General features: G+C 38.0%; 1 protein-coding gene across 1 annotated transcript; it reads right to left on the bottom strand.

Moving 5' to 3' along the window:
* Positions 1–1113: 1113 nt before the first annotated feature.
* On the bottom strand, positions 1114–2143 carry LOC123642408 (olfactory receptor 5H8). Its single transcript, XM_045557468.1, has one exon. The coding sequence runs from the start codon at positions 2114–2116 to the stop codon at positions 1187–1189; it is 930 nt and encodes a 309-aa protein (XP_045413424.1). The 5' UTR covers positions 2117–2143; the 3' UTR covers positions 1114–1186.
* Between the last annotated feature and the right edge of the window lie 17045 nt (positions 2144–19188).

The following is a 19188-nucleotide window of genomic DNA, read 5'->3' as shown; positions in this document are numbered from 1 at the left end:
AAATAAAGATTAGTATTTTTCAGGGTAAGGCTTCAGTGGTATCAGTAAGAATGTCAAAAAATTTCCATGTTGAGAGATGAAGGGCAAGGTAGCCTAGAAGATGGATGATTCACATACTTAAGGAGTCTGATGTATGAAGAAGGCTAACAATCAAGAACTTTTTGAGATATAAAACATACAAATTCTTCCTCATTTTTATGTTTTTGCCACCGCTCACTGGGCACTATGATGTCATATCATTTTAACATTATTTAAACTTTGGCAATGAACATTTAAAGTCCCTGGCTGTCAACAACACATTCCAAAACCTTGTGATATTATTTATTTCTTTATCTTGCTAGCTTCACTTTTTAATTTTAGAAAGATTAAGATTATTTTCTTTCTATTATGTGCCACTTATCTTTTTCTTCTCTACGTCTATGCCAACTTAGTTCTTCTATTTAAACTGTTAGTTTTCTGAATTAGTGAAGCTGAAATTCTCCCAAAACATACAAGTACAGTTTGGAAAGGGCCTTAGAAGCCATCATAGAGACTGAGAGGCAACTTGCCTCTTCTTATTCATACAAACACACTGAGTTAAGAGCATCCTCTTACACTTGGACCTGCCCTTCACTGTCTTAACTCTCTTCTCACTTTTTTCTTATTGCGTTCCATTTCTATTTGTTTCTTTGCTTAATATGTGAGTTGAGTCTCTACAGAAGTGAAATTCACCCTTTCATGACAAAGTGGAAAGAAAGATTTTTGTTGGCTAGAATTCTGGGGATTTGCTTCTGTTCACTCAAATACAAATATGACTCCACTATGAAGTTCAATGTGATAGGACTCCTAGGCAATACAGCTATGTTAGTATGAAGATATCATATTCAAATTCTTATCAAATAAACCACTATCTTAGCATATAATGCATTCATAAAGCAACATTGAATAACATACAAGACAGTAAAAAATTTGATTTGCTTTCTGCTATAATTATACCATTTTGATATGAACACTTGATTAAAATTCTTTGAATGCTTTTGAATAACATCAGAATATTTAATTACCTTATTAGGTACTTTATGTAATTAAAATGCTGGGACGATAATAATTGCAAAACAAAGCTGAACACTGGAAAAAACATAGACATCTCTAAAATATAATTTTGTGATAAATTTATTAAAAAAGAGAAAAGAGATTAGTATGAGATCTAAACATTTCTTTTTAACGTTTTTGTGAGTGAATCTATAACTTGCTTATTTCTCAAACTGTAGATAATGGGATTTAGCAAAGGAATTATGACCATGTAAAACAGAGAGTCCATCATATCTTGATCATCAGCTTGTGGCGATCGAGGACGCACATACATGTAAAGAGTAGGGCCATAATATAAAGACACAGATAAGAGATGAGCTCCACAGGTGGAGAAGGCTTTCCTTACACTTTTGACAGACTTCTTTTTTAAGATTGTAAAGAGAACAAATGTGTAAGAGACAAGAACAGTCACAATGGTGAATACTTGAATTGAACCTGAGAACACAAAAACCATTAGATAATTAATAGAAGGGTCAGTACAAGAAATCTTTAACAATGGCATAATGTCACAGTAAAAGTGATGTATTATGTTGGAATTACAGAAGGTTAATCTGAACAAAAAGCCTTCATGAAGTAGGGCATGAACAAAGCCACCTAAAAATGACAAGACTAATAGCCGGACACATAGTCTATTGGTCATAATCACTGGATACAGTAAAGGTTTGCATATGGCTACATAGCGATCATATGCCATGGCTGTCAAGAGAAAACATTCTGTGGTTACACTGATTGCAAAGGAAAAAAATTGTATCATACATTCAGAGAGAGATATCATCTGAATCTTGGCTAAGAAGCTGACCAGCATCTTGGGGGTCACTGTGGAAGATATCCAAGCATCCACAAAGGCTAAACTCCCAAGAAATAAATACATGGGGATGTGAAGGTGAGGGTCGTTCCAGATGACTGTAATCAGACCAAGGTTCCCCATGATGGTGATGAGATATATCACCAAGAATGCCAGAAACAGGGGGATTTTCCACTCTAGGTGATATGTAAGTCCTGTGAGAACAAACTCTGTCAGCAATGTTGCATTTTCCTTTTCCATGTCCTTATTTGGTGTCCTCTGAAATAAAATGCAGTGAATGTAATAAATACATATATTCATAGGTAATTACTATATGTTGAAATTGAGAAAAGGGAGTTGAAATAAAACCAAACTCTTATCAGATTGCCTATAATTTTATTTATTACTACTAAACTGAAGGAAACTAGAGAGAAAATACAATTACTGTCCATTCATTCAAAATAAAATAAAATGCAGGAAATGTAAAAAGAATATATGCAATATCTTCATGAATTGAAATTGAGAAGAGCTGTTAATATAAACTGTGTACTCATCAAAGCCTCTTAATTTTATCAGTAGTATACTTGATGGATACAATCTTTGAGAAATTGAAGAAATGAAAAAAATGCTATATTTCTTTTCCAAAAATGTGCAGGAATTAATGGATTTATAAAACAAGAGAAGCAGTCTACTTGTGTACTAAATTTCTGTGGACACTGTTGAATGTGCTAGAAAAATTCTGTGTCTGGGACAAGGATGCAGTGTCAAGGCAAAAGATTTCCGAAGGACCTGAAATAAAAATAATGAGTTTAATGCGCTGTGAAGGATCTTGATCTTTATTCTTCAAGCAATATGGATATACTGAAAATTTTAATATGGGGAATTACATCATAATATATTTTTTAAATTTAATGCTTGATAGTGGAGAAAATATACTGCATAAAGGGGACACCGTAGTCAGTCATACTAATTAGGAACCTGTTAAAAACGTTCAAGGGACCACAGGTTAGATTAAACATGGGAATTGTCTGGGAGAGATTTTTGTGAAAAATATAGGTTGTGAGATTTACATGCAGAAATGAATTCAGTACTTCAAAAATGAGGTCTAGGAATCTGCATTTTGCAAATACCCTCTAGGTAATTCAAATGCATATGAAGTGTCAAATCAGTGTGTGATATGACATTGGAAGAGATGATGAGACAGTGAGATAGATTCAAAAGAATTCAGAATGTAGAGTCTCTAGTATTCTGTAAACATATTTGATCAGAACAGTGGTCAGTGAAGGAGAGAGGAGTCTCTTGGCTTGGTAGATGATCATTAAGAATTGAGATTGAGAACTAGATGTGCTGACAAGTTTATGGAGTGAGCATCATCTGAGCAAATAGGTGAGATCTAGTCTGTAATATGAGCCTACTAGAGCTTAATAGATATTATAACTTGGAATCATTGTGGTTTTAGAGGGCAGAGTTAGGAATACCTTATCCAACAAAGAGTAGACAAATAAAGGAATGGCAAGAAAAGAAACTTGAGGAAGATATAGTAAAGAGGTAACAACGGGGATATATGTCATTCATAAGATGCCCAAGATCTGGTCCTCTTTTCTGCCACTCAATCTTGGTGACTATCAGAGGCTACCTACTGCTCTAGGAGCTAAAAGAAGTAGAAATGAATTTTCCCATTCCTCTTACATCTAGAATGAAGGGACATGATATGGGCTAGCCAATGAAATACACCCACTCTACATTTGGAAAGTAGAGAGAGGAAGAAAAAGGTACAAGGATAAAAATGGAATTTGGTTGCAAAGTCAGGAAAAGCAGCAATACCAAGACACCACCTAACACATTCTTCATCCTCATCAGTGGCATTTACAGCGTGAGCTTCAGCATCCAAAGTTCAGTAGAGGTAGGAACAACCCTTGTTTAGCTAGTGTTGGGGAATGAAGTTGGCTGTTCACTGGCTGCCTTACTTCTTTCTGCTCCTGCCAGTTTTTCCAGCTCAGTGCTCCAACCTCCCTAAGCATTTCTATATAGAAACAATATCCATCAAATACTCCTATCTCCTAATGCAACCAAGAGCTGACTCCAAAAAGAGATGATGAAGATACTAGAAAGATCATGAGCAGACTGCCCAGAAAAGTGGAAGGGAAATTGGAAAGTTGAATGTTATGGTCATAAAAGAGGAAATCTCTCAAGGACAAGGTGAAATACTGTGCCAAATATCAAAATAAATGTTCTAACAGAAACATGAGTTAATAGAGATATCTGAGTGTGAATATTGAGAAAGTTTTAGTGGCTTTATTGAGAGCAGTTTCCATTTGGTTATAGAGCTGAGGCCAAAATTATTTTAAAGTGGATGGGAAACAAGTGGCAGTATAGTGTGAAGCATGAAATAAAATACTCTAGGATATGTGGACAACATTTGGCATTTGTAAACAAATGTACGTTTTTTTTTTTTCTGTAGAGCATTTTAATGAATGTCTTCAGAAAAGGAGGGGAGATGAGGGCATGGAAAGAGAAGGGAGAGAGAAAAGGAAAGAGAGATTTGAGAGAGTGGAAAAATTAGAGGAAGAGAAATACTCAGAGAATAAAAAAGACATGCATGAATACATCTGGGAAAGGCAAGCCAAAGAGGAGGGAGAGAGAAAGTATCAGAGAAAGCTGAAGGTGAAATAAAGGGAAAGGCTCTTAGCAATGGGGGTAAATCTTTATCTTTAACCTGGTGTTCATTTAAAGTTGTCAACCCTAGGAATCTTTCTTGTCTCTTTTATTCAATATCTAACTTATTTTTATATGAAATTAGTATATGAGAGGATTGATTTTAAATCTTACTTTATAAATCTTGTGATTTCTATATATTTACTAGCATTGTCTGAATGTTCTTTCCATATGTATTCTTTTATTTTAGTTGGTTTCTTTTTTTAATTTTTTGAGACAGGGTTAGAGTCTATTGCCCAGGGCAGGGTGCAGTGCGCTGGCTACATTTCTATTTATTGTAGAGACAGGGTTTTGCTATGTTGCTCAGGCTGGTCTTTTACTCCTGGACTCAAGTGTTCCTCTTTCCTTGGCCTCCCAAGTGCTCGGATTATAGGTATGAGCCAATGCGACTGGCGTTTTTCCACATTTGAAAGTTGCTTTATCTTTGTTCTGCCAGTGATAGGAACGGACGCTATAGAGAAAATCCACTGATTACTTCAGTGAATTTTCCTCTCTGTCAGTTTCTAGGCAGACTATATTTAAACCAATGACTGGAACCTGATACAGCAATAGATACAATTAATGGGAATAATTACAATAGTTAAATACATATGTATTTAGAATGAACTTATTCCATAAAATTCCAAATCACTAAATAGTTGAAAATTTTCAATTTCAATTTGTATGTGGGTATGTGCTTACTTTTTAAGTTATAAGTACCAGAAAGATCAGTGCAATGAAATTTCATGCATATTTCCATACACACACACGCACACACACACGTAACTCTTACCTTATTGACAAAGTGGGTAAAAGAATACAGGAGTTAATATTTAAGACACTGGCCTTAAAAATTTTAATCAGAGAATGTGATTAATTAAAACAAATGGATATTTATATCAGAATAATCAGAAATAATTCTAAGAATCATTATGATCTGAGTCTTAAACCCAGTTTTAAATCATTTAATGCTCTAGTTCCCTACAAGCTATCTTACAAAGTCACTATAATAAGGTTAACAAAATAATATGATATTGTTAAAAGAACAATTCAGCCTTACAACTATTTTCCTTATCTCTATGTACTCATGAATATAAAATACAAGGATAATTCAATAACAGGCAACCAATTTTAATCTGGCTATTTTGACAGCTTATATAACCAATCTAAAATTATAGTACATTAAATAGTATTTTTAACTTTTCTAAAAAGCTTAATGAAAATTATAGAAATCATTTATCTCTTACCCATATCTTAAAAGAAATTGTGATCCCTCGAAAGTGTTAGACTTTCTAAAATGGAAAAAAAAAATAATAGCACTGGAATGCCAGTGACACAGGTAGCAATTCATTGCACTCTCATTCATTAACAGAGGCTCCATTTCTCAGTCTTAGAAAAATTTTGTTTATATAAACTTATTTTGAACACAAGAGTCAATCAATGGTGCAATTATGTGCTTTTGCCAAAATGGAAGGACTTGAAATTGCAATTCCCATGAGTGCCAGAGAATTCCCTGTAGGACAAATTCAAACTGTTTTACTGGGCATTGTGGGTTTGGATTTGTATGAGAAATCCAGCTTGTCCCAAAGGGTACTACAGAGTTTCAGAATTATAAATTAAATTTCTTTGTGGACACTTCTAGTTTTGTCAGTTGAAATAATATTTTATGCCACTATTTTCCACTGCAGGTGACACTTCTCACATGTTTGTGAAAACTGCAGTTTATATATAAAATTTGTTGCTCTGAGTGCTTTCATTAGTATGGTCTTGTCTTAGGCAATCAAAACACTATTTTAATAAGGCCAAAGTTTTAGATTCCCTTTGGGAGTCAGACCCAAGTATGGTTGTTCTCCCCATGCAAATTGCAGCTCAACTTTAGACATATCCCTAGTTCCCCCATTTTAAGCTGAAATCTGATGGGAAATATTACTAGGCCAAGGGCAGAGGAAGGAGTAAATGAAAAACAAAGACAAGGACCACAGTGGGAGATGGCCTAGATCTGTGCTTCCCAAAATAATGCCTACTAATTTCCTGGAGGTCTGGTCAAAATGCACATTTTGCTTCAGGAGTCTTCATCTCTTATCAAGTGATTCCTGTGGACATTTACGACCAACAGAGCTTTCATTATTGGAGCACCTTGATTATCAGAGAGCCTTGATATTGGAGAAAAAATAAGTAGAAAGTGTAGCTGGTAGGCACAGAGAGAAGCAGGGAGGAGCCAAATGTGTCCAGGGAGGCCAGCAGGAGCAGAGTCTCAAGGGGCCTTGGAGAGTAGTTCAGAGATTTGTTCTTTAACCCAAAGTACAGGAAAATCTATTGAAGCATTAAAGAAGAATATTTAAAATGTTGGTGAGATGTTGAGATTTTCCTTCAGAGCATTAATAGAGCAACATGTTAATGAACATTCATTTGGAAATAAAATATAATTTACTTACTTGTAAATTTATATTTTATATATGAATAGTGACATGTAACTTTCTTGACAGTGAATGGGATTTTCAAAGAAAAAAAAATAACCTCCACCTGGGTCATAGATATTAGGTTAGTTATAAAGGAAAGGGCATATTATTTGGTAGACTCATTAACCAATTATCATACTTTCACAGAATTTTGCTAGGAAAAGATAAAGAAGTAGGGGAAACATACCATAGATAAGAGAGGAGTCACTGTGTAAACTCTTCAGAAAGGTGAATTAAGCAGTATGATATGCAGAGGTGGATACTAACATGATACAAAATAAAATTGAGTGCCTCCTTAAATTTTCTGTAACTACCTTCTAACTCATTTTGGTGCCTATCTTTGAGCAAAAAATGTCTGCATTGCCACATCCAGTATGGGAAGTATTTTCAATTCAATCAATTTTAATAGGTAGGTTCTGGATTCTCATTGTGGTTTCAGTTTGCATTTCCCTGATGTCTACTTATGTCCAATGTCATTCTTTACCCTTATTTCACATTTGTATTTCTTGACATGTGTTGTTGAATCAGTTGACCCATTTTTAATTGGATTATAATTTTTTGTGGTAATTGCATTTTAAAGGTTCTTTATAAGTACTGGATGGAAGTCTTTTATTAGATATATGATTTTCAAATATTTTCTGAGGAATTTTGATTGCATTTCCCTTCCACAAGACTGCTTAATCATAAACTTATGATATTATGCTGATTGAGTCTAGTGGTCAAGAGGTAGCAACTGCCTAGACTTAGGTAAGACATTTTTGTGCCAGAAGTTGGGTCATAAATCCAACAAAAATTCAGGAACCTTCTATCTTAGCGAAATTTTTAAGGGTCCAGTGGTATGGGACATGCTGAGTAACCAGTTGTAAGCTAAAAGATAAGTTATTGCACCTGGATCTTCCTATAAACAAAAAAGTTGCCCAATCTCTCCTAGGCCTCTGGGTTATGGAGACAGCATAACCTCATTTGGGTGTATTACACTGGTCCATTTAGAGTGACCTGAAAAGCTGCTAAACACTTTTGTGTAGTTCAGAACTAAGAAGGCTTTACTATAGATATAGGCTGCTGTGCAAACTGCTCTCCTTCATGGACCCTATGATCCAGTAGTCCTATTAATGTTTGATGTGGCAGTAGCAGATAGAAAGGCTTCTGGAGCATTTGGCAGACATATACAGGTAAATAACAGCATAGGCACCTAGAATTTTGGAGCAAAGCCATGTCATCCTCTACCAATAATTGTTCTCCTTTTGAAAAAGAGTTCTTAGTCTGCTCCAGGTCTTATGTGAGGTTGAAGACTAATATTTCACAAAGTTACCATGGTATCTCAAGGTCCCATCATGAGCTGGGTATTTTCTGACTCATCAAGCCAGACAGGTGTGCACGAACAACAACATTCCAAAACTGAATGAAAGGGATATATATGCCATGTGGCCTGAATAGGCCCTGAAAACACAAGTACATTACATGAAGATGTGGCCCAAATGTCCATGTTGCCTAATTCTGCTATATTGCCTTCTCTCTGACAGCCTCCACCTATGGCCTCAACGGGAGTTACCTATGATCAATTAACAATGGAAGAGAAGACTTGGGCCTGGATACAGATGGTTGTGCTACATATTCAGGCACTGCTGAACAGTGGAGGGCTGCAGCCCGCTTTCTGGGACATCTCTGAAGGATTGTGAAAAAGGGAAATCTTCCCAGCTGGAAGAATTCCAAATGATGCACTTGGTTGTTCAATTTGCTTGAAGGCAGAAATGGACAGACATGTGATTATACCAATTCATGGGTTATAGCTAATGGCTAGGTTGGATGGTCAGGGACTTAGAAAAAGTATAATTGGAAAATTGGTGACAAGGAAATTTGGGAAAAACTACTTGCTCTAGTTGGGGAAGAATCATGTGGATATTTGATATGGTTTGAAAGTGTCCCCTCCAAAATTCAGATGTCAAAACTCAATGGCCAGTCTGATGTTTTTAAGAGGCAGGGACTTTTAGAGGTCATTACATCATGAGGGCTTCTTTCCTTTTGGATACCCCTAAAGCCCTTATAGAAAAGCTTCCTGTACCATTGAGTTTGCTTGCTCTTCTGCCTTTGGCCATGTGAGGACACAGTGTTTCTTTCCTTTGGAGAAATATTTAAGGCATCCTCATGGAAGCAGATACTGGACCTCCATTAGGCAACCAAACCTGCCTTCATCTTGAACTTCCCAGATTCCATAACTATAAGAAAATGAATTTCCTTTCTTTGTAGATTATCCAGTCTCTGGTGTTCCTTTATAGAAGCACAAGCATCTAACACAGATATTAGTACCAAATAGTGGGTTGGTGCTGCTATAACAAATCCCTAAAAATTGGAAGTGGGTTTTGAACAGAGTAATCATTAGAGGCTGGAACAGTTTTTAAGTGAATGCTGGGAAAAGCCTGAATGTAGCATTAAAGGTGAATATGGTGAGGGCTCAGGAGAAGACAGAGATGTAGAGAAAGCATGAGTCTTCTTAGAGATTCCATAAGTGCTCATGAACAGAATGCTTCTAGAAATATGGATAATAAAGAATATTGTGATGATATCTTATTGGAAATTGGAGGAAAGGCCATCCTTGTTATAAAGTGGGAAAAACTTGGCTAAATTGTGTCTGTGTTCTAGGACTTTGTGAAAGACAGAATTTAAGAGCAATGAACTAGAATATTTGGTAGAAGAAACCACTAAGCAGCAGAGTGTTGAGGGTGCTGCATGGCTTCATTTAATTGCTTATAGTCAAACAAAACAGAAAAAACTTTCTAAAGATGTAATTTATTTTTATTTATTTATTTACATTATTTCAGCATATTAAGGGGGCACAAATGTATAGGTTATGTATATTGCCCTTTCCCCCTCTTCCTGCCGAGTCAGAGCTTGAAGAGTGTCCATCCCCCAGATGGTGTGCATCACACTAATTATGTATGTATATACCCATCCCCTACTCCCCTTCATTTCTGCCTAACACTCAATAAATGTTATCCCTATATCTGTTCTTATGTGTTGATCAGTTAATACCAATTTAATGGTGAGTACATGTGGTGCTTACTGTTCCATTCTTGGGATACCTCATTTAGTAGAATGGGTTCCAGCTCTCTCCAGGAAAACACAAGAGGTGCTATATCACCATTGTTTCTTATAGCTGAGTAGTACTCCATGGTATACATATACCATATTTTATTAATCCACTCATATATTCATGGGCACTTGGGTTGTTTCCACATCTAAACAATTGTGAATTTTGCTGCTATAAACATTCAAGTGCAGATGTCTTTTTATAGAATGTCTTTTGTTCTTTTGGGTAGATGCCCAGTAATGGGATTGCTGGATCAAATGGTAGGTCTACTTGCATCTGTTTAAGGTATCTCTATATTGCTTTCCACAGAGGTTTCAGTAGTTTGCAGTCCCACCAGCAGTGTATGGGTCTTCCTATCTCTCTGCATCTATACCAACATTTATTATTTTGGGACTTTTTGATAATGGCCATTCTCACTGGAGGTAAGTGATATCTCATTGTGGTTTTGATTTGCATTTCCCTGATGGTTAGAGATGTTGAGCATTTTTTCATGTTTGCTGGCCATTGTTCTGTCTTCTTTTGAAAAGTTTCTGTTCATGTCCTTTTCCCACTCTTTGAAAGGGTTGTTTGATTTTTTCTTGCTGATTTTCCTGAGTTCTAAATAGATTCCAGTTATCAGACCTTTATTGGATGTATAGTGTGCAAAAATTTTCTCCCATTCTGTATGTTGTCTGTTTGCTCTCGTGACAGTTTCCTTGGCTGTATGGAAGCCTTTATATTTGATCAGGTCCCATTTATTTATTTTTTTGTTGTTGTTGCTCTGATTGCCTTTGGGGTCTTTTTCATCAATTTCTTTGCCTAGGCCAATGTCTATAAGTGCTTTTCCCAAATTTTCTTCTAGAATTCTAATAGTTTCACAGCTTAGGTTTATGTATGTTACCCAACGTGAGTTGATTTTTGTGAGAGGTGAAAAGTGTGGGTCGTTTCAGTCTTCTACATGTGGCTATCCAGTTTTCCCAGCACCATTTATTGAATAAGTTTATTTTCCCCAGTGTATGTTTTTGTCTACTTTGTCAAAGATTAGATGGCTAATCATTTATGAAATAATCGTTCTGCATAAAATTGTTTAGTTTCCACAACTTTGCGTAGAAACGAGAGTTTCTGTTATGGTTGATTTCTATCTTTATTCCACTGTGATCTGAGAAGATGCATGCTCTAAGGTATAATGTCTATTTTTTGAGACATGCTTTGTGTCCTAGCATATGGTCAATCTTAGAGAATGTGCCATGAGCTGATGAGAAGAACATATATTCTGTAGTTTTGGGGTAGGATGTTCTATAAATGTCAGTCAGGCCCATTTGTTCTAGAGTTCTGTTTAAGTCCATTATTTCTTTGTTAATTTTCTGTTTGGAGGATCTGCCCTGTGCTGTCAGAGGGGTTTTGAAGTTTCCAGCTATTATTTTGTTGCTGTTAATCATTTTGTTTAGAGCAAGTAGAGTTTGCTTTACGAATCTGGGTGCACCTAAGTTGGGTGCATACATATTTAGAATTGTTATGTCTTCTTGTTGAACTGTACCCTTCACCAATATATAGTGACCCTCTTTGTCTCTTATAACTTTTGTTGATTTAAAGACTAAGTTATGGGTCAGCTGTAAGAAATAACGGTGATATAGAATCCCTTTTGTTCTGGAGAGAGTTGGAACACATTCTATTAAGTGTAGTATCCCAAGAATGGAAAAACAAGCACCACATGTACTCACCAGCAAATTGGTTTCCCTGAGCATCACCTAAGTGTACATTTGGGAATAACATCAATTGGGTATCAGACTGAGGTGAGGGGTGGGGGGAGGGGATGGGTGTATACCTACATGATGAGTGCATTGCCCACGGTCTGGGGAATAGTCACGCTTAAAGTTCTGACTCAGGGGAATGGGGGGAGGGGGAAGGGGATGGGGGTATAACTACATGATAAGTGCAATGTGCACTGTCTGGGGAATGGACATGCTTGAAGCTCTGACTCAGGGGGATGGGCGGGACATGGGCAATATATATAACCTGAACTTTTGTACCCCCATAATAAGCTGAAATAAAAAAAAAATAAAAACTGTTACGTGAAATCAAACCTGCCATGGCAGCCTTCTTTTGGTTTCTGTTTCCTTCAAATATTTTTTTCTACCCCTTTACCTTCAGTCTAAATGCATCCATGCAGGTTAAATGTGTTTCCTGAAGACAGCAGATACTTGGCCTGTATTTTTTTTATCCATTCATCCAGCCTATGTTTCTTGAGTGGGGATTTAAAGCCATTCACGTCTTTTGAGAGAACTGATATATGGGACAAATTTCTGTTCATACTGTTGGTTTGAGCTTCATTGCTTTGTTTTCTCCCTTGAGCCATTGTGCTATCTGGCCTTTGATCTTTAGCTTTTGAGGGGTTTTACATTCATGAGTGTTTATTGTGCTTATCCATGTGTACCTCTGTTTGGAGTACTTCTTGGAGGGATGGTCTTATCCTGGTGAATTCTCTCCGTCTTTGCTTATCCGAGAATGACTTGATTTCTCCTTTATATACAAAACTTAGCTTTGCAGGGTACAAGATTCTAGACTGGGCATTATTCTGTTTCAGAAGAGTCAGAATGGGGTCCCAGTCTGTTCTTGCTTGTTAGGTTTCAGTTGAGAAGTCTGGCTTTATTCACATGGGCTTTCCTTTATATGTTACTTGTTTCTTTTGCCTTATAGCTTGTAGAAGGGCCTCTTTAGGGGATATATTGATCAGTCTGATGACCGCATGTTTTGGTGACTTCCTGTTTGCAATGAATCTCCCAGGGGTCCTTTGAGTTTCTTATACTTGAATATCTAGATTTATAGCAAAGCATGGGAAATTTTCCTCTATTATAACTTCAAATAGCTTATCCAACCTTTGCGTATTTTCTTCTTCACTTTTAGGGATGCCAATAACTCTCACATTAGGCTTCTTCACATAATCCCACATTTCTTGCAGCCTTTGCTCTTTTCTCTTATTTCTTTGTTCTATCTGTGTGACTGACTTATTTAATTGAAAGGTATTATCTTCACTTCCTGAGATTCTTCCTTCTGTTTGATCTACCCTGTTCTTGAGGCTTTCCACTGTGTTTTGCAGTTCCCTGAATAGGTTCTCCATTTCTAGGAGTTTGGTTTGATTTTTCTTTAATATTTTGATTTCTTTAGTTAATTTTTCTTCCAAGTCCTGGATTTTTTTTTGTGTGTGTGGTTTCTTTGTGTGGTTATCCATTTTTTCTTGCATAGCATTGAGTTTTCTTACAATCCATGTTTGAATCTCTTCTTCTGATATTTTAGTGTTCTGAATTTTGTTAATGTCCATTGCTAGAGAGCTGGTGTTCCTCTTTAGGGTTGTGGTTTCCATTTGATCCTTCATATTTCCAGAGTTCTTTGGCTGAGTCCTTCCCATCTGGATCAGCCATTGCTTCCCAGCTTTCAGTTTTCATTTGGAAAATAGTATGCCCTATGTAGGCTCTGTTCCAGTACCTGCTGTAGGAGCAAGGCAGATCACTTTTGCTGCTTACCAGCCTGGATGTATGTGCTTCTATGGTTGCTTGATCTGCCACTACGGGCAGCTGCTAATATGTTGTTCAAGGTTCTTCTACCACAGTTGGAAGGCTGCTCCTGGTGGGAGGGGTTACCTGGAGAACCTGTTTTGGCCTCTTGCCAGGGTTTTTTTTCCCTGACCACAGACCCCACTGTTGGCAGTCGAACAGAGGCAGAAATCCAGCCTCAGAATTATGATACTACTGGACGACATAAACCGGACTGACAAGCAATGTCACTGGGCTGTCAACTATTGATCTGTACCAAGCCTCCGTGGATTCACACTAGTTGCAGAGGGAAGGTGGCTTTTCTTTTCTCACCGCACCTCCAGGGGTGGAGCCTACCACTTTTGGCAAGAAATATGCTGGCTGGGGGAGGGGGTGTTTCTCCAGTCTGCCCAGTGCCCCGGCATCTGTACGTCTTGCAGACATTAGCCTCTCACGAGAAGGGAAATATTTAGAATTCACCCATCAAAATGGGCCTGGCTAGTTGACCATAGGTCATGTAAGGGTGGAGCTTGTTGGCAGAGTCCCTGGGCTGGGGGAAGGGAGCTGCCTGACACCAAATATGAACCCCGAATATAGCAACCTCCTACCTGCAGAGTGCTAGCACTGGGAACAACAGTTCAGGAGCTGGCAGGTGCCGGATTGGGGGGGCTGAGTCATCAGGAAACCCTGTTGTCTCTTTTAGCTTGCCCTCCCACAATCTCATGCCTATCCAGCAGGAGCTCTGACTCTCTGACTTACCCTGAGTGGGCCTGTTCGCCTGCGGCGGTTTCCCAGTTAGAGTCCACTATTTAGTGTTCCCGTCTGTAGATCTGGACCCTGTGAATGCCAGAGGCAAGTTACCTGTCTCCTAACTACCTCCAGTGGTAGCTCAGACCAGTCCCACCCCTGCCCAGTGCACTCCTGGCACAGAGCTCCAGGGAGACCAAGATGCTTCCCACTATTGTGTCCTTTCCACAGAGCCCCATGTCTTCTGCTATGATTTTGCACCAACTTCAGGCAGATCCCTGTCTGAGTGGATGTGGAGGTCAGTGTGGAAGCAAGACATTCTCCTGTGGGTCTGATCCCAATTCACTCACTGGCCAGGCAGTGCAGCCATGCCACACTCTATTCTCTATTATTTGTATCACATCCTCCAGATTTCGCAATCCTATCTCCCATTCACTTTTTTGTTTTCCTGATTTTTGTGTCCCACATTGATTCTCTGCTGAATCGCAATGCTGTTCTTGCCAGGGAGCGATCCACTCATGTGCAGCACACAGAGATCTACGCCTCTTTCTTGGGGGCAGGAATCCAGGAAGTTACATTTACTCCACCATTTTTGTCTCTAAAAATGTAATTTATATTTCAAAGGTAAGCAGTACATAAAGATTTGGAAAATTCTTAGCCTGACCATGTAAAGAATAAAAATGTATATTTAGGACAGAAAACCAATGGTGTGGTCAAGTGACCCTTTATTAAGGAGATTAGTTTGGGTAGAAGAAAGTCAGGTGTTATTCATCAAGATAATGGGAGAATGGCTCAGAAGGCATTTCAGAGATCTTTGAGGCTGCCATGCCCATAATAGGTCCAGAGTGCCAAGGCCTTGAGGGCAGAATGGTTTAACAGGAGGGTTCCAGGGCACTGGGAAACCTTGGGGCTCATTGCCCAAGGCTACCTCTAGTTTTTGCTCCCTGAATTCAGGCACAGTGCTCATCAATCACTCTGGCTATTGTTCTGGTGTTCCCAGGTGCAAGCTGAGTTAACTCTCCAGAAGGCACAAGCAGTAACCTTGGCAATGTCCCCATGGTGCAAATTCTGTAGGCATCTAGAGTGCAAGAACTGTAGAGGCATGGCTTGGTAGATTTCAAAGGCTGCCTCAGATAAACTCTAGACCCAGCAGAGATCTGTCACAGGGGAAGAGCCACCCCAGAGATCCCCCATTGGGTTATTCAAGGCATATCTATGGAAGTAGGGCTACCCTCAAACCTTAGACCTGTATAGCCCCCACCATGTCATAGTTGCCAGGGAGAACTGGCAGGATTCGAGTGCATGAGAGATTTGGTGTGGGCTGCCCCCAGCAAAGCCATGGGGGTGGGCTCCCTGTATTCTTGGGGACCCAGCTCCCCCCTCCACTGTGTTTGGAAGATGAGACATGGCATCAAAAATTATTCTCAAGTCTTAAGATTTAATGTTGTTTACCCTGTTGTGTTTTAGACTTACTTGAGACCTTGTAGCCCTTCGTTCTTTCCTATTTCCCACTTTTGTAATAGAAATGTCTGTTTTATGCCTGTCCCAGCACTGTAATTTGGAAGCATGCAACATGTCTGATTTCACAGGTTTACAGGTATAAAGCAATTTGCCTAATATGAAAGATATCTTTGCATGTCACCCATATCTAATTTAGATGATATACTGATGAGACTCTAAACTTTAGACTTTTGAGTTGGTGCCAGAATCAGTTAAAACTTTTTGGGCTTTGGATGGAATAAATGTACTCTGAGTCTGATAAGAACACCAATTATGGAGGGTTATTGGCAGAATGCTATGAATTGAATATGTTCCCTCCATAATTCAGGTGTAAAAATATATACTCAATGTGATATTAAGAGATGGGGCTTATAAGAAGTAATTAGGTCATGAGGGCTCCTTCTCTTTTGAATGTGATCAAGGCCCTTATAAAAGAGGCTTCACATGGCCTGTGGTTCATTTGTCCATCTACTTTCCAACGTATAAGAACACAACTTATTACCCCTCCAGGGCATGCAGCAATAAGGTGTCTTCTTAGAAGCAGAGAGCAGTCCCTAGACAATCAAACCTGATGGCACCTTAATCTTGGAATTCCCAACCTCTATAATTATAAATAAAAGTAAATTTGTTGTTTTCTTCATTATAAATTACACAATCTGTGGTCTTCTGTTATAGGAGCACAAATGAGCTAAGACAATGTTTGTAGTTCATGTGAAGGTTCACCAAAGTGTTATCTCAGCAGAGGAGGATTTTAATAATCAAGAGGATAGCATGACCATTCTGTGGATATCAGTTGGCCTCAAGTCACCATAATGGTAGGGATCAAGGTTATACATGGACTTAGCAATATGGATTTCCACTTACCAAAGCTGACCTCTCTAGGACCATTGGTAAGTGTCAAATCTACCAGCATCAGAATGCCAACACTGAGTCCCATCCACAATTCAACCAGGTGTCATGTTGGTTACACTGGACTGCTTTTTGTCATGGCAGTGTTCTGTTTCTAGTGGAATAGATATTCTGGATTCAGAAATGTTTTCCCTATGCACAATGCTTCTGTCAAAACTACTATTCATAGACTTTTAGAAGTTCTTATTCATTGTTATTCTACGCTGTCTTCCTTCTGATCAAGGAACTCACTTCATAGCAAATGAATTGGAGAAAGGGGTTATGTTCATGGAATTCACTACTCTTACCATATTACCATGTTCCCCACCATCCTAAAACAGCTGGTATAGGAAGCGAGAAATGAATTAAGGCCTCATTTACAGTACCAACTAGGAGGCAATACTTTGCAGGAGTGGGGTAAACTTCTCCAGAAGGCCATTTATTATCTGGATTAGCTTAGAATATATAGTGCTGCTTCTCTCACAGGCAGGATTCACTGGCACGTAAATGGAAATGGTGGAACGGGCTGAGACCACTCACTTTCTCTAGTGACCCACTAGCAAGGTTTGCCTCTTGTTCCTGCACTTTCATGCTCTGCTGGCCTAAAAGACTTAGGTACAAAGTGGGGATTTTTATTCTAGGAGACACATCATGATTCCATTGAACTGGGAATCAGTTAAGATTGCCACCTGGCTACTTTGATCTTCTCATCCCTCTGAATAAAGAGGCAAAGAAAAAAATGACTGTGCTGATTGGAGTGATCCTGACTACCAAGGAGACATTGACTACTAACCCACAATGGAGATAAAGAAGATTATGTGTGGAATATAGAAGATTCTTTAGGGGATCTCTTAATATTACCAAACCCTGTGATAAGGTCAACTGATAATTGCAATACCCCAATCCAGGTAAGACTACTACTGATCAGGAATAATCAGGAGTAAATGTTTAGGTCACCATACCAGGGAAACATCCTCAGCTGCTGAAGTTGCTCACTGTAGGTAAAGGGTATAGAGGAAGAGTAGTGGAAAAGGGTTAGAAATACCAGCCTTGACCACATGACTAGTTACTGAAATGAGGACTATAATTGTCACAAATATTTCTTCCTTTTTGTTATTGGTATGTGTCTGTATACTTACACACACACACACACACACACACACACACACACATATATATTTATATATGCACACAGAGCAAATGTCTTTTCTCTCATATTCCTTTGTCATGTAATATAAGGTTGTAATATCATGAGGAACCATAAATTCTTGACATGTAATATTGACTCTATTTCATAGATAGCTTTAAAGTACGGTTAATTTTACATCATAGTTCTTCCTTTGCTGGATTTCAAGAAGAGTGAACATTACCAAAGACTTAACCCTCTCTTCTGGAAAAAGTGTTCATGAGTTGACAGTTATATGCAAGAAAATTGCATCATTTAGCCAGAACAATGACTCCTTTGTCTTTATTTTCAGTCATTATATATTGTTTAAAAAGATGCATATGGGTGCCAAATTGACAATGAGGAGACTTGTGTTAGATATTTCCATATGTTATCTTGACTTGGCCATGGGATGCCTAGACACCTGGTTAGACTTTCTTTCTGGATGTGTCTTGAGCCTGTTTCCAGAAGAAAATCACACTTGAATTGGTGGATTTAGTAAAGAAGATGGTATTCCCCAATGTGGATGGAATTCATTCAATCCATTGAGGGCATGAATGGAACAAAAATGCAAAGGAAGGTTGAATTCACTCCTCTCTTCTTGACTGATTGAGGTGGGACATTTTTCTTCTGCTGCTTATAGAAACACCTGCTATATATTTGAGTGAATTTTATTTTTCTTGAAACATAGAGGAACTTACCCCAATGCCACTGTTAGCTATTGCCCTGAAATATATCTTACTTAGAAGATTTCTTCTAAGATGTTGTAAACATCACATTATTGTAGAACTTGGAACAACTTCTATGTAAAAATCTTAGAGAACAATGGTTCAAATAATCAGAAACTCTATTTATGGAGCCTATCAATCTACATTTCCACAAGCTCTCCTGGTGATTCCAGTGCCAGCTAAAGTTTGAGAAACATTTTTTTTTTCCCAGAAATAAAGAAACAAACAATAGGGAGTCTAGACAAAAGTAGTCTAGCCAATAGAGGTTCTGACAGATTCCTAAATATGCATAATAGATTAGATTCTATAACAGGCAGTTTATAACCCCGACTCTGAAAAACACTGTTCTAGTTTTGATTTGTGTTTATTGCTTTTTTTCTAATTGCTGATTATGTTATTTCTTTCAACATAGTCTAAGATAATTATGTCAGTAATTTCCTGAACATTAGAAAGTACTGTAAAATGATGAGAAAAATATGTATATACATGTATATATATAAAGATAGAAGAACTATAAATTCTTTTAGATCTCCAAATTAAGTAATTAATATACTT

This window comes from Lemur catta, chromosome 1, assembly GCF_020740605.2.
Source record: "Lemur catta isolate mLemCat1 chromosome 1, mLemCat1.pri, whole genome shotgun sequence".
In the NCBI taxonomy this organism is placed as follows: domain Eukaryota; kingdom Metazoa; phylum Chordata; class Mammalia; order Primates; family Lemuridae; genus Lemur; species Lemur catta.
Note: the sequence above shows the minus strand (reverse complement) of the source record. Positions and strands in the feature narration are given on the sequence as shown.

What these genes read in the sequence shown, in the direction of transcription:
- LOC123642408 (XM_045557468.1), bottom strand. Translation starts at nt 2,116, where the DNA reads ATGGAAAAGGAAAATGCAACATTGCTGACAGAGTTTGTTCTCACAGGA.